Source organism: Triticum aestivum, chromosome 7D (assembly GCF_018294505.1).
Source record: "Triticum aestivum cultivar Chinese Spring chromosome 7D, IWGSC CS RefSeq v2.1, whole genome shotgun sequence".
Taxonomy (NCBI): Eukaryota; Viridiplantae; Streptophyta; class Magnoliopsida; order Poales; family Poaceae; genus Triticum; species Triticum aestivum.
In genome coordinates this window covers 639591683-639612215 of record NC_057814.1, presented here as the reverse complement: position 1 = coordinate 639612215, position 20533 = coordinate 639591683, and the positions used below count along the sequence as shown (strand labels likewise).

Below are 20533 nucleotides of genomic sequence, written 5' to 3'. Positions count from 1 at the left end.
TGATAGAATTGATATGCAAAATACCTCTCAATTTACACTGTATGCTGGCTACAAGGGCTAAATATATTCCATAAATTGTTTTCACTTAAAGAAAAAATATATGGATTATAGTAAGGCACAACAGTTAATACATGAGGGAGTCACATCCATCGATATATATTACCATTGAAGGCAAGAGTGAACTCAAGTTCAGTTACAGCAACCAAAACCCGTTCTACAGGGTTCTGCGACATGGCCGAAACAACATTGAACTCCCCGCAGAAAAAAGAAACAACATTGATCTGTGACAAAATTGCTTAACTCAGTCAGATCCCTAGCCTCTTGGTGCCACACTCTGAACAGAACTTGGATGTCGCCCTTAGATACGGCGAACCGCACTCGTCGCAGAACTTTGCAGGGCTGCTCGGCTGAAATACAAAACATACCATCAAGACAATTCACAATAACAATGCACCTCATTTGAACATTAAAAGTAGATTGCTGTTTTTGTTCAGTTGTCGGAATAATGCGGTGCAGACAGACAGGATGACTTGCAACTAATTACTGCATGAACGAAGTTGCCTTCTCTTTCCGGAACGTGATGAACGTTTTGATTCTACTCCCTCCGATCCATATTACTTATCGCGCAAACAGATGTATCTAGCACTAAAATACGTCTATATGCATCCATTTGAGCAACAAGTAATATGGATCGGAGGGAGTACTATATTTGGCATGTGACTTGGCCGGTACTAAATAAAGATTCACTCACAAGAATATTCGAGCGTCCTCCAAGGTGGCTGTGTCCAGCTTGCATGGAAGATAGATGCGGAGATAGATAGGACTGGTGCTGCTGGGGGTTATCTGAGAGTTGTGAGGACGATGCACATGGATGAATAGGAGGGAACTGAGAACTATGTTGGTTTTGCTGGATGTTGTCATGCTCTGCTTGATCGAGAAAGTGCAGGTAAGGTTGACTTTCTATCTGTTCAATATGTCGCTTCGATGATGACTCATGTTGGTTTTGCATCTGGAAGAGAGCAAGCTATTAGTGGCGACCAACTGAAAAGGTGGATGAACCAGAAAAAAATGATCTCATTTAACAAAGTAGAAGGACAGGAGAAGTCACTGTAAATTCGGGATGTTGTCATTTAGTCATGACCAGGTATCAAAAGATAAGAGTTACCTCGAATGGTGGACGAAATTCTGAAGAACAAACCAATGGAGAAGTCTCATCCTCTGACAAAACCTGGACAGAGGAACCAATTAAACGAATAATCGAATTGGTTTAGCTGCAACCTTAGAATCTTAAATCCAGCATGCACTTACGGACGTGCCAGGAATGTCAAATACTGGCTGCAGGGTTCGCCTGTACTTGTGTCGAGGTGAATAGAATTTGTAATCTCTTGATGAAATGGCCACTTCATTTCGACCGGTCAATCTTTTGAACCTGCACATTTAGAAAACAAAAATTGAAGACTTAGAAATACATAAATCATGGCATATCAGAGGGTACCAAGAGTCAAAGTGGAAAGTGAGGATAAATAAAGCTTTTGCCTGGAATTATAATTATTTTAATTAACCGAAGATTTGATTATATTAGCAAACTTCTGAAGTTCCGTATTCATAATTCACCCTATATTGAAAGCAATCGGACAGGAATACAGTCAATTTCATATAGTTACCTTAAGCAAGGAAACAACTTTGCAGATTGGTACAATTAAGCCCTGTTGAAGCAAACATATTGGTGCATATAAAATACTCAAAGTTTGCCTTCCACAAAATTGTGAACCAGCCAAAATATATATGATTTGTTCCAAGGAAATGCCAACAAAGGAACGGAGTCTGTCATTCAAGAATATGCATTATTTGGCTTATGAAAAAGGTAACTTTATCCACACCACTTACGAGGAATGTATCTGTTTCGAGTGCATATTTAATACAGACTCTGTAAGTTCAAAACAAGGAAGGGTTTCTAGAAGCAGAATTCGGTCAAAAGGAAAAGATTTTTTTTATAACTGGGCCACCAATTCAAGAATATGCATTATTTTGGCTTATGAAAACAGTAACTTCATCACACAATTTACAAGAGAGCATCGTTTATAGTAAGAAATATTATCAAGCAACTCATCAGTTTCAAGTCCATATTTACTATTCCCACTGTCTCATATTAGTTGTCGCTCAAACGGATGTATCTAGCACTGAAAGACGTCTAGATACATCTGTTTCAGCAAAAACTAATATGGAATAGAGGGAGTATAAGAAAGGTTACTCAGAAATGGCTTGATAATATCTAGCACTGAAGGGAGTATAACAAAAGTTTTCCAAGATATGATGATTAGTGAACAACAATTTCCTATAATGCCCCCAATATAGAACAAGTGAACAACCAACACATGCATAAGGAAGGAAATACAGGGTGAATCAGAGAAAATACCATTCAGCATCCTGCATTCTCATATTATTTGGCCTCTCTATGATCACCAAACCATTGATTACAACAAAACGGACCCGCTTTTCTTCCTGTACTACAAGTTCAGGAAACTTTGTCTTTGTTGCATTAGAAGTAGCCAGCTCCCTCCTCCTGAAGCTACAATTTCCTGTAGCGTAACATCAAAGGAGACTCGGATGAGAAGAACAGATAACCAGAGTAGAGCGGGCGCGACCAAATACAAATTGCTGTTCACTAATCATCATCATACCTTTCTTGGGAAACTTTTGAGTCAGCTTCCTGTACAAGCCGCCGGCAGCTTCAAGAGCTACCCCCATAGTTTTCTCACGGGATCCAGTCAAGGAAGCAAGACGTGCATTGACGTCGCTCACCAAAGACTCATACAAGTTGGCTATGTACATCAAGGGCAAAGCAAACCTCGGGTCGCCTTCGTATTGTACCTCTTGTTGCTTTCTTTTGTTGATTCTATTGCTGGCCAGGATAGAGTCATAGAGAGAGGGTTCTCCCACCTCGATAACATTCTGGCCAATAAAATGGTCAATGATGATGTCCAGGAATCTAGACCGTGCCACTTCGATGGGTACAACATCTGTAACGAAGAGGGGAATCAGGCACAGAGAAAGCAGTAACAGCAGACAGAGCCGGATAAATTTCGAAGAGTTGTACCTTGTGGCGTTAGGATATTAATATGACTAGGAGGCCTGCTGCTGTTCTCAAGAGCCGAGTGATCCTCGTCAACTCTGACACCGTGGAGGCTTAAAGAGCTGCTGTATGATCCATGCAAGCAATCCTAGCAGATAAAGCAACGGTTAACACTCAAAACCATGGGGTTTGGTGGGCACTAAAAGGAAATGCATCCGTTTTTGGTCGGTCGAAGTAAATGCCAACAGTCAATCTTGAAAAATAAATAAATACACAGAATGTTTTAATTTCACAAAACAACACATTCCTACCTCCGCATTTCTGGCCGGTCAAAGTAAATGCCAACGGTCTACCTTGAAAAATACAAAAAATTAATACACAGCATTTCCATTGCACAAAATGGCACTTCCCTACCACCCCATTCCACAAAGCCAAAGCAAAACTTCTGGCACGGAAACCTTGTACTTATGCATTTAAATACACGGCATTTTTCAAAGTAAATGCCCAGCAATGAACAGAGCCTTTTTTATTTGTCATTATGCATCTAGGTTCACACAATGCTGGTCACAACGAAAGACATGGTAAAAATGGCAAATCCTAACAAGAAAAGCATGGCTTGTAGCACTACACAGCCAACCCCAGCTGCTCGGACCAAATACCGACGAAATGCGGTGAACATTAACGCGGCGCAAAAGCCTGGTAACTTCCTTCCTAGTCGAACCACCGCGCAGATAACCTGTTTTCCGGCACGGATTTGGTGCTCACTAGAGGTTGAAACAGTCTGCTCTGCTCCGGGCAACACTGGGTTTCACCACAGATTGGAACGAGCTAACAAGCCATGGGTTCAGTGTGAGCAGGAGCGCGCGGCTTGGGAAAGAGAGGGGGGGAGGGGGTGCGAGGTTACCACGGAGTTGGAGTCGCCGCCGCCGACGAGGCTGTCCTCCTCGGTGAGCGCCTCGGGGTCGACGTCGCCGTCGCCGAGGAAGACCGCCCCGGCCCCGGCGCCGGCGCCGACGGAGTAGCGCGGCACACTGGCGGCCCGCATCGCCGCCGGCCGAAACCCTAGGTGGGTTTAGAGCCTGACGCCCGGCGCCAGCACCAGCATGGCGACGGGGGGTGTTTTCCCCTAAAAGAGCATCTTTTTTCTGACGCTCGCTTGCTAGGATACGCCCGAGCTGGGAATGGATTGTGGGGATGGTGGTCGGCGGCCGGCGGCGCCGCCGGATTCGGTTTGGGTTTGGGAGCAAGTCAAGGGGTTCGGTGGAGTAGCAGAGTAGTAGTAGTATTGTTTTTGCTCTGCTCTGCTTCACCAAAAGGCATACTCCTGCTCCATCCATTCCTTGCCAAAATATGTGTCTTGAAATTACACAAATACGAATACAATTATATATGTTTTTGTCTATATCTAAATGAAAACATAGGATACGTATTTAGACAAAGTTAATATTTGTTATCATTCAAAATAAACTTTATGAACATAATAAAATACACTATTTTTACAGCGCGATACAGGCATCCAATCCAATGAATATGTACAAAACTCTTCTAGAAAAAATAGGGGATAGAGGGGTAGATACTTTAACTAGGATTTCCGTTATGATATTTTTTCAAGGGAACCTTCTACCTATTTATTGTGCCATGACAGTATAAAGAACACAAAAGATAACAAAAGTTTGCATACATGTCCATAACACCTAGTAACGACTACAAGCACTGGGGCGAGAGCCCCTCCCTCACTCGAGCCAGGCCAAACTTGTTGTGGACAACTAGCAAGTTGTCGTGCTAAGGCCCCACATCATCGGAATAGCCGCCGTCACAGATGAAGAGAAGTATAGATCGAAAGTATTCAACCTGTAGACACACGAACGAAAGCGAAGATTGGATCTAAACAGATCCACCGAAGACTAGCACCGTCGGAATGCCATGAGATCCGTCGGAGACACACCTATACACACCCTTCGACAGCGCTAGAGGCATCACCAGAATAGGATGGGAGGGGAGGATTTTATTCCATCTTCAGGGAGCCGTCACCGTCTGGTCTTTTTGAGTAGGACACAAATCCTAAACAAACTCACAGAAACACTGCCCCGCCCCCGGTCCCAGTGGAGTAGCACGACACACTGGCGGCCCGCATCTCCGCCGGCAGAAACCCTAGCTGGGTTTAGAGCCCGACGCCTGACGCCAGCACCAGCATGATGATGGGGGGTGGTTGGTTTCCCCTAAAAGAACATCTTTTTCTGACGCTCGCCGGCGGTTTTCCCCTAGGATATGCTCGAGCTGGGAACGGGCACTGGTGCGGTGGCCGGCTGTGCCGCCGGGGGAAGGGGGGGAGTGACCGGGTTTGGTGAAGTACTGCTTTGTTCAAAGAAAAGCACTTGGTCAGGAGCAGCAGAATATTGCTCTGCTCTACTCTGCTTCGCTACAGGACTGCTGACAGAACATAAAACACATTGTGACAGTGCAGTACAAACATCCACTGTCTCCGTCCCGAAATTATTTGTCGAAGAAATGGATGTATCTAAGACATATTTGACTTGTAAATACATCCATTTTTCTCTCCATTTCTGCGACGAGTAATTCCGGACGGAGACCAAAAGATGGGGATTAGGTTTTTCTATCTAGGATTTCCATCAAGATTAACATAACCATACTGTTTGATCTGCTTCACTTTGCTCCACCACAGAACACATGCGCATACAATCTTATCATTATCAGTCTGAATAAGCAAGCTTCATTCAGCACAACATAATACGGAAAACTTGACGATGCAATGAAGGCATCCAATAAGTATAATTATTATCCCCAAATCCCCATTGTTCATTCCATTTGATCAAGCAAGGCAAGCCTGCCATTATTATTTACATGTTGAGTTGCGAGCTGCTGACATCTCAAGTTGAGATAATCAGAGCTTCTGTCCTGAAGCAGCAACAGCCCTCCTCCTCTGTTTTGTGCAGAGCCCACTTCATTCATGCATACATCATTTTACACACAAGTAAATGTATACACAGAGAGGAACTACACGCTGAGCTCGGTCCTGGAGACGAGGACGCCGTCGGCGTCGGCGTAGAGCCACTCACCATCACAGATCCTGGCGCCGGCGACGGTGACCGGGACGTGCTTCTCGCCCATCCCCCTCTTGTCCGACTTGATCGGGTGCGAGCCGAGAGCCCGCACGCCGATGTCGCACCCGTTGATCTCGTCGACGTCCCGGACGCAGCCGTTGATCACGATGCCGGCCCACCCGTTGTTCTGCGCCAGCATGGCGATGTTGCCGCCCAGGAGGGCGCGGCGGAGGCTCCCGCCGCCGTCCACCACCAGGACCCTGCCCTGGCCCTTCTCCTCCAGGATGCCACGGACCAGGACGTTGTCCTCGAACACCTTCACCGTCACGACGGGGCCCGCGAAGAGCCGCCGGCCCCCGTAGACCCGGAAGACGGGCTGCAGCGCGCGGAGCTCGCCGCTGGTGATCATGTGCGAGTTGGCGTCGCAGGCCTCCGCGGTGGCCAGTGGCAAGGCTGCCATTTTGGCTTCAGGGCTGCTTATAATACTGCAATAAGGAAGGCATCTTGTTCAGTTATATGCAGCTAAACAGATACTACTCCATAGATATCAGACGGATGACATGTTGGGACTCCATTTAATTAAGAAGCAAACATGAGAAAAATTCATGTGATTTGAACATCTAAGGGACCTTTCTTCATATTAACATAGGTAAATTAATCTTGCATGAAACACAGAAAACACCAAGTCAGCATCAGTTGATGTTTTGAGACAGAAGAAAGGTACTCTCAGAATCAATCTGAGCAACCCTTTTCCTTAAAATTAAAGAAGAGGGAAACAGAAAAATGTGGCCATAGCGATTTCAACCTCCTCCTCTCCGGTCGCCGGCGCAGACTAGCCCCTCGACCGCGGCGGCGCGACGGCGGGGGACTGGTGAGGCTTGGAGGGAGGGAGGGGGGAATCAGGGCGGCGGCAAGCGAGCGTGGAGGAGCTCCGGTTCGAGGGGAGCAGCAGAGCAGCAAAAAGGAGACGAGGTGGAGGAGCTCTGCTCTATCATTATCATTATCATGTTTGGATCTTTTCTTTTCTTTTTATTGAGTAAATTGAATGATAAATGGCATGCCTCTAATAATAGGGCAAAGAGAAGATAGAGACAAAGCGAACCGGTGTAGTGCCAACGTCAGAAATTCGAGACCAAGAGATGGACAAAAACGTCGTTCAAGGACTGAAATGCACAGCCCTCAATCTCAAGTGCAGATATAAGACCATTCAGTTGAGAGCTTCTGAAGCAGCCGCGGCCCTCCTCTCTTTGACATTTTTGACAGGCATGCAACAGATAATTTTATTCCCATTCCTCATTCCATTTGATCAGGCAATTTAAGCTTACAGTTATTACAAGTTCAGAGCTTCTGAATCTCAAGTTGAGATACAACATCATTCAATTCAAGCAACTACAACCACATAGTGGAACAACACGGACAACGAGGCGGCGGCCTCTCCTACACGATGAGCTCGGTCCTGGAGACGAGGATGCCGTCGGTGTCGGCGTAGAGCCACTCGCCGTCGCAGATCCTGGTGCCCGCGATGGTGACCGGGACGTGCTTCTCGCCCATCCCCTTCTTGTTGGCCTTCATGGGGTGCGAGGCGAGGGCGCGCACGCCGATGTCGCACCCGTTGATCTCGTCCACGTCCCGGATGCACCCGTTCACCACGATCCCCGCCCACCCGTTGTTCTGCGCCTGCTGGACGGGGTTGCCGCCCAGGATGGCGCACCGCAGGCTGCCGCCGCCGTCCACCACCAGCACCCTGCCCTGGCCCTTCTCCTCCAGGAACTCGCGGACGAGCACGTTGTCCTCGAACACCTTGAGCGTCACGATGGGGCCCGCGAAGACCTGCCGCCTCCCGTAGATCTGGAAGACGGGCTGCAGCGCGCGCAGCTCGCCGCCGGTGATGAGGTGCGAGTTGGCGTCGCAGACTTCAGCTGTAGCCAATGGCAAGGCCGCCATGGTAGCTGATTCAATTCAGGGCTGCATTGGCATGAACAGAAGAAGCACATTACTCACCAAAAAAGTCGAGGGCAAATGTTGTTGACAGCAGTAACCACCAAAGCAGCTAATTTCTTCAACACGGCAACATATATATTCCCCAATGTCCAACTTTGTATTAACTTTAGTACAAAGTTGGGTCATCTATTTTGGTACGGAGGGAATAAAAGACATGGAAATTATGCATGCACTTGAGCTCATCATACCAGTCATACTGCAATAAGGAATATACAGTACCATCCTGAACTACGTAGCTAAACAATTGCGCATCAATCTCAAAGGGAACAAATGAGGCGATTCCACCAACCAACAAACATGAGGCATTTCCTTTTTCTTTTCAGGTGATGTCAGACAATTAGGCAAGGAGCAGATAACTTGTGTCTGATTATCACTGAGCTGAGCAAAGAAAATAAGAGCTTTGATCTTCCTAAAGAGAAGGGATCCGCGGAGGAACCAGGCTAACACAGAGATACATTCACATGATGGAGGCAGTACAGTAAAGAAAGAGGTTGCCATAGCCTGAAGCTCTGACTCTCTCTCTCTCTCTCTCTCTCTCTCTCTCTCTCTCTCTCTCAAATGTCCTCTCTCTCTCAAATGTCCCTCCAAGATGGGCTATGGAACAAATGGCCAAGATGGGAGGGAGAAATACCAAATCCGCCCGAGTCCCGCGGCCTATGGAACATGGATCGAAGAGCTCCAAGGAGGTGATTGGAGGGAGCGGAGGAAAGGGGAAGGGAGCGTTACCTGGCCGCGCGTCGCCGGTCGGTCTCGCCTCGCCGCCGTGGGGAGCGAGGCAGTCCTGTCTGAATCAATCAGGGGAGAGATGAGATCAAGAAAGGAGAGATTGGAAGAGGAAACCCAGAACAGAGGCGATTCGGATTCGCTACCAAGATCTTCACTCCACCGTCGCCTCGCCAGGCTCCGATGGAATGGAATCAGAGGGAGGGAAGGGATCCAATCCGAGGAGGAGGGGAGAAGAAAGGAAGCTCCTTTTTTCTTTTCCTTTTCCGCGGTGCGATGGTGATGGTGGTGGGTGGGTGGCGAACCACCAGCCCACGGGTCCCACTGCCTTTGAAAATGAATGGAATTAGCTTAAAAAATAATAATAATGGAATTCGGGCACGGGAATCAGCGAATACCGTTTGCTGGGATTGTGTGCCTCTCCTTTCTTGCCCCCTTCCCGGCGGCGACGGCGTGCAGCCAAACCAACCGCATACGCAGCTTCGACCATAGGTCATCACGCTCATACCATTTGCGTCCGCGGTCACACATTCATTTTGGGGTATGCATCTCCTCCCCAGCATTATTTGTGAGGAAAGGAAAACCATTGTGTAAGAAACACTTTGGGCGTGTTTGGCAGCATGCACGCCATTCAGCTAGGCCTCGGGGGTGCGTTTTTGACCCGTACGGTTGCTACGAGCATTGTTGGGTCTGCATAGCATGAAACTTAAAAGCACATCTCAGACAGGCCCGCAAGGAAGAACCGAATCAACCGTTTCCACTCAAGTAGACTCTCGGGTGTAGGGAGGGGGAATGCCGTGCCGAAACTCGTGCAAGCGCGGAGATGGCGTGCGCGTCCTCGAAAAAGCTGAGGGAGCAATTGGGTCACTACCCACCAATTCACGCCCTATTTAGTCCTCTTTGGCTCACCAGCCTAACCCCAAACTAACCACCCGGTTCAAGAATCATCCCTCTGCCCGATTCTGACTCATTAAAGGTTGATTTGACTATTGACCGGGCTCCTCCTTACATGTGGACCCAACCCAAAAAATGAAGAAAAATCCTACTCTCTCCTCTCTCTCTCTCTTTGGCTGTGTTAACTGCGCCACGACCTCACATGCAATCAGGCACATCCCGACGATGTGGCGATGTATGGAACCCCTGCGGACCATAGAAAAACCCTCGACCGCCTGTGCGATGAGGTAGGGATCCTCCTTGAGCACCTTGGCCACAGGCGCTGGGACGCTGACGCATGTCATGTGGAGGTTCTCAACAGCGGCCCTCTTCGACATCCCAATGATGTAGTGCTTTATGGTGGCCTGGACGGCGTTGGAGTACTAGGCGTGGAGGGAGAGCATGTCGGGGGAAAGAGGGAGGGCGGCAGGACGTGGAGCTCGCCGCTGAAGAGGAAGGCACGGTTGGGGTCCAGCCACCAGGGAAGCGCGAAGGCAGCCTCGATGAGGAAGTGCAGTATGTCAGGAAGGCGCGTTCGACAATGTGCGGGAAGGCGTTGGTGAGGGTGAAAAGGAGGAGAGGGAGTCCCGGAAGCAGAGCCACTCATCGGGGAGGGAGACCCCCGGCACACAGCAGCAATCGGGCGCCGATCCACTGAATCTGCTCGGTCGTGGGTGAGCGTATGCCGCAACCGTGGTAGAGGTCCATGAGGATCTTCTCCTACTTCGACATCGACGTCCACCATGTGCCACTCTGCCGACACGTCACGGTCATGGCACCGGCCCATCCGTAGCATTAGTGCCCACTGTGCAATCGTCGCCGCTGGCGTGCTGCTACTGGTTGCCTCCACACGACGCTTTGCTTGTTGTCCATGACAAGAGGAAGGTGGCTCGTGTTGCTGCTAGCCATGCCGTGGAGGTGAGGGGCGGGCTGCGACATGCAGGGTGCATTGGGAGAGGCCTGTTCAGAGGGGAGGGGGGAGAGGGAGGACGCAATTGGGGGCAGTGTTGGAGTCCAACCACTAAAGAAGAGGAAGGGGCCCAGGAGGAAGGAGAGGAAGAGGAGCAAGGCGAGGAGGACGGGAGTGGGGAGGCTGGTGGGGAGGACATACACAGCGTAGAAGACGATGTGCACGAGGAGTAGTCAACACAGAGGAGGAGGAGAGAGATTTTTTAAGGTGGTGTTTGGTCAACGCGATCAAAAACCGCATGGTTAGTTCGGGATGTGGGATGATTAGTTTTGAAGTTAAGGGTTAAATCTTAAAAGTGTTTTGTATATGTGTTACTGCGAAATTGCTATTGGTATACACACCATCTATGAAAAAGCTACCTATTGTGAGACAAAATAGTAACCATCAGAAGAAAACAAGAGCGCTAGACCTACGAAGCCGCTATTACAGCCTATGAAACCTTACATCCCTAGTTAATCCCCTCCCCCCTCGGGGGAATTTCACCTGGGTGGGGCGTATGTGAGTTAAATGTACAGAATCACCACTTTTGTGACATGACTTGTGTAAAACCATCACTTTACAAAACGTGACATTTCATACTGAACCGATAAAATGACAGTGGCAAAAAACACCGACAATTGGCACATTTTTTCTTCCAACTTAACCCGACGGGTGGGCCCACTCCATTAGTGACGTCAGCGAAGCACTTAGAATTTACTATCGGTGTTTTTGCCAGTGTTAATTTTTTGGTTCGGTATGAAATGTCATCTATACTATTAAAGGAGGATCGAACGTGGTGATGGTTCGACCTCCTTCGATCCCCACCTCAACCATCACGCGATTCACGTCCCATCGCGCGAGATTCAGGTCCCATCATACCATGCCCACACAAAAAACTTCCAGCCGTACGACACCTCGCACGATTTTTTGTTGGCAGAATAAGCCCCAAGATTTCGAGCCAGCAAAAAACCAGAAAAAATCCCACGCCCTCCACTTTCGCCCGGGAGAATATCATACGAAAACCAACATTCGGTGAAAACCGATGAAAACCACGAGAAAAATGTTTTAAAGTTTCAAAAATAATCTAAAAAATACGGATTTTATGAGGATGATGTTTTATTGCCACACAGAAATTCAAGTTGAAACACATTATGAGATGTGAGCTATGAAAAAGACAAAATCATCATTGAATAGTGCCAAACAGTAATGTCACTATTCAGGGCTAGTGAATAGGCAAGAGAAATGATTCACAGCAGGAAAAGAATGGCCTAGAATATGAATAGAACCAGTTGTTAAAATTGTTCGTCTATAGCATCCTACTATGATGATTTCTAATATGAATAGGATCAGTTCTTGTGCAGTTCCTCAAGACCTTGTCAGATAGGCTACCTGTTTGGTGCTCAGAATGGAAATTCTAATCACACGGATAATGTGATACCACACGAATACTGTGACGCATGTATGCGATCTCCCCCGACCTCTCTCCCTCGAGGCGGCGGTGCCGCACCGCTCCTGGGGAGTCCCGGCCCGTCCACACCGCCCTCAGCCCTCCCCCTCCATCGCCTCCCACTACCGCCGCCGTCGCTGAGGACGCCGTGGGGCGAAGCCCCTATGGTGAGGCGGCGGCGCAGTCCTCGGCCGGCGGTAACGCGTGGGGGCAGGCGGGCAGCGGCGTCCATCTCTCTCCTCCTCCAACGGCAGTGCGCAGCGGGTTGGCGGTGGCCAGGAGATCTCCGGCGGCCGTTGCGGATGAGTTTGTGGCTGCGATGAGATCTGATTTGGGGCCGAGGGGTTTAGATCGAGATCCACTGCGGCTGCGCCTCATGTCGACAACGGCAAGAGGAGATCCCCCCTGGGTAATCTTCGCGGCACGAGGATGTCCGAGTCTCTTGGCCTGGGCATGGTGGTGGTGGCTGCCTTCTCCACCGAAGGTGGTTGGCCAGGCTGGTAGTGACGGATCTTGGATCCCACTATTAGCACCGGCGGCGAGTTGGGGAGACATAGTCGCCGGTGACAACCGAGCCGACTCCGGTCATGGCGGGCGATGGCGGCGTCTACGTCATTACCTTGATGAAGGCATCGTCAAGCGACTATCGTCAACCTGCTCGTGTCGCTCTGGGAGAAATCCTAAGATCACCGGATCGGATGATGGCGGCGCTGCGGTGCCGTGTTCTCTATTGGGGGCATCGTTTGTGGAGCGGCGCCAGATGGAAGAGGCGTGAGGTGGTGTGGCGTGCCTTTTCTCACGTCGACGACGGCGGGTCTCGGCAGCATGGAGCAGCGGGGTCTCGCTGGTGGGCGTGTGATGATGGACGAGCGCAGGATGGTGGCGTTGTCTGGCGTCGTGGTGGCGTCGACGACAGCTAGATCGGGCAAGATAGATGCAGCAGTACAACACTGAAGATTTATTGGTGACAGGTGGTTGCGACGGCCTCATACCCGGTAGGCGTCCTGGTTGAGGAATGCGCCGGACTGGTGGGTGTCTCATACCCGGCAGGAGTCCTGGTTGGGACTCAGATCGTAGATATTAGGTTTGGCTGCGAGGTCTGTTTGGTATTAGGCCCAGACTATCAGCATCCCTTCATCAACTGGATAGGTGTAGCGACAGGTGTTACCTAGACGGTGACTTTAGTCTTACTGATGTATGACCTTATAAGGTCTTAATGTGAATAATTAATAAAGTGGCTTCATGCATCGTCTAGATGCAGAGGCCGGGGTCCTCCTCCTTTTCTAAAAAGACACGAATACTGTGATATAGACAATATTAATCAGGATGCTTATTGTTTCCCGTTGATTTAGTTCTGTGATCAGTTAGGTTATCTCTAACATAACTTTGTGCAGGATAATGCTAGGAACGCCTGTACAATCAGACATCTGCTTGCTTCTATTACAGATACACTATTTTGTCACCCTTGGTTAGCGTTCTCTGATCTTTGCATTAATAATTAGTTGGTGAACTACTGGACTGCTGCATGACAAAAAGTTCTGATCTTTGGTGTCCAATATTGGCTGCTACACTTCGGATTCCATGCGGCTCTTGCGCTCAATTCTGAGCTCCTGCCCTTGGTATTCGTTGAAATCGCCCACCCCGCATTGCATCCCACTTCGATGACTCCATCTGCTTAATTTCTTCGAGTCCAGAGGTCCATGCGGAAGAGATCGACGAGCGCGAGGAGGCCAGTAGATAAACCTTGGCAACGATGGCAGAGGTGATGCTTCTATTACCTATCTTCTCCCCATATGCAGCACCCTTCTCTGTGGATCTCCGCATTTCCTCATGGCTTCTCCCTTCCCCTCCGATGGTGTCCTCTCTCCCCTTCCAGGGCGGTCCCTCTTTCCCCCCTTCTCATGTCTTCTGCTTTCTCTTTGTGGTGGCGGCCCCCCTCACTAGTGTAGAACCGGGCTTTAGCGCCGGTTCGTAAGGGCCTTTAGTGCCGGTTTTGCAACCGGCACTAAAGAGTGGAGACTAAAGCCCCCCCCTACTACCGGTTCGGCACGAACCGGCGCTAAAGTGGCACCACATGGCACGAGCTAGGCCCGGGTGCTGGTAGACCATTGGTTAGTACTAAATGTTTGGGGGGGTTTTGGTTTTAATTTTTATTTTTCCATTAATTTTCTGTTTTCCATTTAATTTTTTTTTGTTTGCTGGTATTTTACGATAATACATATTGTACACGTTATGCATATATATAAATAGATTTTCTCGTAGAACCGATCATATATATATATATAATCGAATGTCTCACAACCACCATTAATTATTCACACATACACATGTATATATATACAATTTCTCCTACATGTTGCCTTGGTGCCTTCGGAGCACGATGACAAGTGGTTCATGGGGGCGGTAGCGGGTAATAGTATTCTCCTTTGGGATCTATGACCTGGTCGAGCAAAAATCCCGCTATTTCCTCTTGAAGTGCTCGTGTGCGCTCTGTTGGTAGGAGCTGGTCCCGCACCTCTTTGAACTGTTAAGAAGGAGATCAATATGCATGTGTATTAGTTGTGTGACTAGATATCGACAATCATGTAAGATTTGTGAATAGTGTTCTGGCAAACATACCCAGTCCTGTCTATCAGATCTGCTCCTTTCGGACTCCATCATGCGAATGTTCTCGCAAACATAGTATGCACACACTTCAGTCCCCGGCGCCTGCTTCAGGGCCTTTACGAGAATAGAATTTAATCAGATAATAATTAATCAAGCATGTTAATTAATTAATGGTATTGAAACAAGAATTAAAGAGATGGTAGCTAGCTATCTAGTACTACTTAATTACTTACCTTGGGTCGATACCAACATAGCTTTTGTCGCCATTTTCCTGGAGTCACCTTGATGTACTTTGCCCAAGCCCTGTCCGCCGGCAAAGAAAATTAATAAAGGGGTTATTAAAAATAGTTCATATCAGGAAATGACGAACTAAATAGGCCGAGATATAGTTAATAATGATTGAAATAACCTGTCAACTATCCCCTTCACGATGCTGTAGTCACTATCTTTTTTAAGTAGTGAGTCCAGTACTTCAACTTTTCCTTCGTCAACTTTAATGTCTAACAAGATCCAGTGGAAGCTGCATGCGCATACGTTTGCATGTATAAATTAAGCGTGCATGTGCATAACACTAATCAAATATAACCCTAAACCCTATACACTTATTAACATCTAGCTAGTAAGCAAAAACAGAATTTGTAGTACAAGACAGTGTGACTCACTCGAAGTTGTAAGGAACTAGTATATCTTCATTGCTATTGAGGCGCTTCAAGAACTCTACCATGTTTTTTCTCTACATCTTGTTTACACCATTCCAATTTCCATGTGTATTCATTAACGGTATTTGGGTCAATGAACCCAATGCCATAGCGTCCAGCTTTTTTCATTTCATACATCTTTATCCTGCATAATACCACAGAAAAGAATATATAGTGAGGATATATAATTACAGGTAATTAATGATCAATCAATGAGCACTAGAGCTAGCTTGAGACTTAAATTACAGAAAAAAACCACTTACAGACAATAGCAACTGACGATAGATTTGTCGAGTGCATCTTGATTGAATAACTGAAATAGTTCTGAATACTCAACGGACAGAGCTTTCTTATTGAAGTAATGATCTTCCTTGACTTGCACCATGAGGGACTCTCGATTGGAAATCTTGGTAATTTTCATGTACCAATCATGCAATTCATACATTCTCGTTGGGAGGTTCTTGACCTCCTCGGGCTCGACCAAAGGTTGGCCCCGGACATATTTCCGTTTTATTTCCTCCTCTCTAAGCGGAGACATGGGCTCGATATCGAGGAGTTGTCCAACAGTGATCTTGAGCATTTCAGCCTGCAGTATATGCTCCTCGGTTATTACCACATCGCCCAGCTCGGGAACATAAACGGTTTGCCCACACTAATATTGGGCGCGCGTACTCTCATGTGTTGTTGGCACAACAAGCGGGGGGGGGGAGGGGTCGATTGCGCCGCCTGTTCTCCCAGCTGGGGAACGGTTTTCCCGCTTTTTTTGACAGCTGCTTGTTGGCTCGAGCTCGATCTCGCTTCTTTCTGTAGTTGTGCTCGATGTGCCTTCCTGATTTGGCGCTCATAGTCTGAGTCAACAGGCTTGGGAGCTGGTGGTCTAGCCATACGAATGAAGTGGTCAATCTTTTCCTCAGGCACTTTCTCCCTCGGCGGCATTGCCGGTTTCGGTCCAAAGTGAGCGTCCACTTCGAGCCGCACTATTGCATCGTTTTGCTCCTCGGTCATGTTGTAAGGCCTCTGAGGAAGAGGAGCGAGGCTGCTTGGACCATATTTATATCGCTTGTCTCCGCCTGTACTTCCTGTACTACCTCGACTCGTACCGCTACGCACCATAGCTGCGGCGTGTCTATTCTGCGATTGCTTAGGCGGCGGAGACGGATGACGTGGCTTAGTTGGAGCAGGAGGAGTGGCCTGACGCTGTGCCGGACTTGAAGCAGGAGGTGTGGCCTGACACGGTGTCGGACTTGAAGCAGGAGGTGTGGCCTGATGCTGTGCCGGACTTGAAGCAGGAGGTGTGGCCTGACACGGTGTCGGACTTGAAATAGGAGGAGTGGCCTGACGCTGTGTCGGACTTGAAGCAGGAGTCTGCTCACGCGTTCGTGGACTCGGAGGAGCGGGAGTCTGCTGACACGGTGGCAGACTTCGAGGAGGAGTCGGCAGACGCGGTGTCGGTGGACTTCGAAAGATGATGCAATCCTTTCTCCATAGGATGATACGATGTATGGCCTCTCACAATGTGTGCTCGTCGTCACCTCCAGAAATGTCAAGCTCTAGCCCCGAATATGGGTCCACCACCTCATCAACCAAGACACGAGCATAGCCCGCTGGAATCGGGGCGCAAAGGAAGGTTGCTTCGGGGGTAATTGTAAAAGCAACGGCGTCCGCCACCTTCATGGATATGTTCTTCATTTTGAAGTGTAGCTCACAGTTAGTGTTCTCTATGATGTCATCCACAGGGTATGTATCCAGCAGTGCGTCGCCCGGGGCGGAACCAACGCTGCTTCTCGGCATGGATGGGACGGTGCTATCCAATGCTGGATGATCATCCGCTTGCTGCTGCCGCTGCTGAGACCCCCTTTCCTGGCTAAGTGAGTCGATCTGCTGCTGCTGCTGCTGCTGGAATTTGAGTGCCAAGTCCGCGTGCCTTGCTTCTAGGCCTTGAAGGCGTTCCGCGTCCTGCTTCCTCTGCTCCTCCTCCAGCTTCCTCTTCTTCTCCTCCTCCATCTTCTTTCTTGCACGGGTCCTGTAGTCGCCGTTCCATTCCGAAAAGCCCTCATACTAGGGAATAACACCCTTGCCTCGTGTTCTTCCCGGGTGTTCAGGATTTCCCAGGGCACGCGTAAGCTTGTCGTTCTCGCTGTTGGGCGTGAACACCCCCTTTCGAGCATCTTCTATTGCGTCAAGTAACTTTTGTTCTGCTCCTTTTAGACTTGCCTTCTTCGAAACCAGGCCTGTCTTCGGGTCCAACGCCCCCCCATGCGCATAGAACCAAGTTCTGCACCTGGGGGGCCAGCTCCTAGTAACCAGAGTGACCCCTGCATCCTCCATCTCTTGCTCAGACTTATCCCACTTAGGCATTGCCACCGCGCAGCCACCTGGACCCAGCCTATGGAACTGCGTCTTTTTTGCGGCATTGGCCTTGTTTTTTCTCGACCGTTCCTTAGATAATTCTGATTCCTTGAATTTCACGAAAGCGGGCCAGTGTTCTCTTTGCTTCTCCAGTGTTCCCTTGAATTCTGGAGTCTTCCTTTCTGCAGCGAGGTAGTTGGCCCATACAGTTTTCTTGTGGGTGTTGAATGCAATTGCCATCTTCTTAAGAGTAGCGTCCTTGACTTTCTGCACATCTGCATCAGTGAAATAATCTGGTAGGGTGAAATGTTCCATCAGAGATTCCCAAAGCTTTTGTTTTGCTCTGTCGTCGACCCAAGTAACATCTGGGCGTTTAGTTTTTCGCTCTTTCCATTCTTGAGTGGAGATCGGGAGTTGGTCCTTCACAGGAACTCCGCACTGACGAACGAACTTGTTCGCAATGTTCTTAGGCGTGAGGGGTTCGCCACTAGCTTTGATGGAATCGATGTTGTACTTTACACCCTCCTTCAACTTTTTGGCCGGGCCGCGCTTTGTCCTGCTGTCTGTAGAAGCAGATTTGCTCGATCCGGAGGGCTGAAAGAAGAAAGATCGATTCGTTAATTTATCTTCAAATAAAAAAACATGTGATGATCACTAGATGCCTGCTTATATAAATATACCTCGCCGGTAGTCTTTGTTATTTCAAGATCAACATTGTATTCGTCATCATAATCATTGTCTGCGTCATCATAATCATAATCATAGTTCATGACTTCATCAGCTCGGTCGTCGAGATCGAATATCTTATCATCACCCTCCCCGGTATTGTTCAGATATTGGGAGCCGTCATTTGCTTCATTCAGATCATCTGGCCTGTTAGGGCTGCGTATGATCTCGAACAGGGCCTCTTCTCCCTCTCTGCCGGTATTGTCCGCCATAACTTTTATTTAACTAATACAGAAGAAATATAAAACAATTTAGTATTCAAATTACAATGCATGGATGCAATCAATAAGGAAAAACTGAATCATATAGTACATAATATGCATCGTCTCGAATAATATATAATCTCGAATACATCGTCTCGAATAATATATAATCTCGAATACATCACTGGCTAGGTAGCTAATAAAGATCGAATACTATAGAAGAATCTAGGCCACTCGCGGTTCCTGGGGCGCAGGCGGTGGACACCCAAAGACAAGGAACCATCACAGGATCATATCTCCGGTCATCTGCCCAAAGAACCTGCCAGGTATTGGAGAACCCGACGTCCATAGCAGCCATGTAGCGATGGACGTGCTCGTCCTCCTCCCTGACACGACGACGCACCACCTCCGGCGGGGCCGGCTCCCTCTGCACCGAATGTGGCCCACGCGAACGCCACCAAAGGAGATCAGGGTCGACGACGGGACCCGAGGCCGGGTTCCTCACCAAGCGGCGCGCCTCTCCAGGTAGCACCTCCTAGTGCCAGCCCGGCGGAGCCCAATCCCGGACATGGGTCAGCCGGACATCGTCGCGAACGGGTCGACGGCGAGGATGCGGGCCGGGCATCGTCGAGAACAAATATTATATGCCCGCAAAAAGTAACATTTTTTAAATGATTGGATTGTGATAACTAAAATTCTATATGCAAATTCTAACAATTTGACATTATTCTAATTCATCTAACTAAAACTAATTCTAAAATTTCTAACATTTCTATATATATAACTAACATTTCTAGAACATTTCTATAACTAAAAAACAGAAAAATTGCTAACATTTCTATAAATATTTCTATAACTTAAAAAGAGAAAAATTTATAACATTTCTATAACATTTATAATATTTCTATAACTAAAAAACAGAAAAATTTCTATAACTAAAAAACTAAAAAACAATGTGTGTGTGTGTGTGGACATGGCGGCCGGGGCAGGAGCTCACCGGCGAGGCGAGGCGACGGGGGGCGGTGACGGGGACGGCGACGGGCGGCGACGAGGGGGATGGGGACGGGGCGGTGACGAGGGGGATGGGGACGGGGCGGTGACGACGGGGACGGGGACAGGCCGGGCGGGGATGACGGGACGACGGGGCGCGGCGCGGCGACGACGGGGACGGGGACGGGGCGGCGACGACGACGGGGACGGGGCGGCGACGAGGGCGTCGACGAGGGGTGGCGACGGGGGGCGGCGGGCGACGGGGCAGAGGAGAAGAAGCAGATGAGAAACTGAATTTTTTGAAGTGTTTTCTTATATAGGATGGGCCTTTAGTACCGGTTGGAGCGACCAACCGGTACTAAATGTCAATTTTGGCCAGGCCAAGCGGCGGAAAGCGCCCACCTTTAGTACCGGGTGGTGGCTCAAACCGGTACTAAATGTCAATTTTGGCCAGGCCAAGCGGCGGAAAGCGCCCACCTTTAGTACCGGGTGGTGGCTCAAACCGGTACTAAATGTCAATTTTGGCCAGGCCAAGCGGCGGAAAGCGCCCACCTTTAGTACCGGTTGGAGCCACCACCCGGTACTAAAGGTGGTGCGCTGGCGCAGGTGCGGTGCGTCATGTTTAGTCCCACCTCGCTAGCCGAGGGGCGTCCGCACTGGTTTATAAGCCCCAGTGCGGTAGCTCTCTCGAGCTTCTCTCCAAAGCAGGCCTACTGGGCCTAAATGTTCCGTGCTGCCCTGTGGGCCTACTGGGCCTTTGCGGGCCTGCATC

At 48.8% G+C, this 20533-nt stretch overlaps 3 protein-coding genes across 3 annotated transcripts; all 3 read right to left on the bottom strand.

Annotated features, from left to right (window-relative positions):
- Positions 1-132: 132 nt before the first annotated feature.
- LOC123166488 (uncharacterized protein At2g02148) lies at positions 133-4366 on the bottom strand. The gene is made up of 8 exons (XM_044584293.1): positions 3978-4366; positions 3098-3221; positions 2682-3020; positions 2417-2579; positions 1309-1429; positions 1166-1228; positions 752-1009; positions 133-407 (listed from the first exon to the last, which is right to left on the bottom strand). Exons 1-8 carry the CDS (start codon positions 4116-4118, stop codon positions 306-308), a joined length of 1311 nt encoding a protein of 436 aa, XP_044440228.1. The 5' UTR covers positions 4119-4366; the 3' UTR covers positions 133-305.
- A 1478-nt stretch (positions 4367-5844) lies between these two features.
- LOC123170004 (putative 4-hydroxy-4-methyl-2-oxoglutarate aldolase 2) lies at positions 5845-7151 on the bottom strand. Its single transcript, XM_044587855.1, has 2 exons — positions 6941-7151; positions 5845-6620 (listed from the first exon to the last, which is right to left on the bottom strand). The coding sequence occupies exon 2, from the start codon at positions 6593-6595 to the stop codon at positions 6089-6091; it is 507 nt and encodes a 168-aa protein (XP_044443790.1). The 5' UTR covers positions 6596-6620; positions 6941-7151; the 3' UTR covers positions 5845-6088.
- Positions 7152-7397: 246 nt separating this feature from the next.
- On the bottom strand, positions 7398-9196 carry LOC123167104 (putative 4-hydroxy-4-methyl-2-oxoglutarate aldolase 2). The gene is made up of 3 exons (XM_044584936.1): positions 9006-9196; positions 8863-8921; positions 7398-8100 (listed from the first exon to the last, which is right to left on the bottom strand). The coding sequence occupies exon 3, from the start codon at positions 8077-8079 to the stop codon at positions 7573-7575; it is 507 nt and encodes a 168-aa protein (XP_044440871.1). The 5' UTR covers positions 8080-8100; positions 8863-8921; positions 9006-9196; the 3' UTR covers positions 7398-7572.
- Between the last annotated feature and the right edge of the window lie 11337 nt (positions 9197-20533).

Coding starts and splice junctions, on each gene's coding strand:
- LOC123166488 (XM_044584293.1), bottom strand. CDS start 4,118: ATGCGGGCCGCCAGTGTGCCGCGCTACTCCGTCGGCGCCGGCGCCGGG. Junction 3,222..3,977: donor GCGGCGACTCCAACTCCGTG/GTAACCTCGCAC, acceptor TTTATCTGCTAG/GATTGCTTGCATGGATCATA. Junction 3,021..3,097: donor TAATATCCTAACGCCACAAG/GTACAACTCTTC, acceptor TCTTCGTTACAG/ATGTTGTACCCATCGAAGTG.
- LOC123170004 (XM_044587855.1), bottom strand. CDS start 6,595: ATGGCAGCCTTGCCACTGGCCACCGCGGAGGCCTGCGACGCCAACTCG.
- LOC123167104 (XM_044584936.1), bottom strand. CDS start 8,079: ATGGCGGCCTTGCCATTGGCTACAGCTGAAGTCTGCGACGCCAACTCG.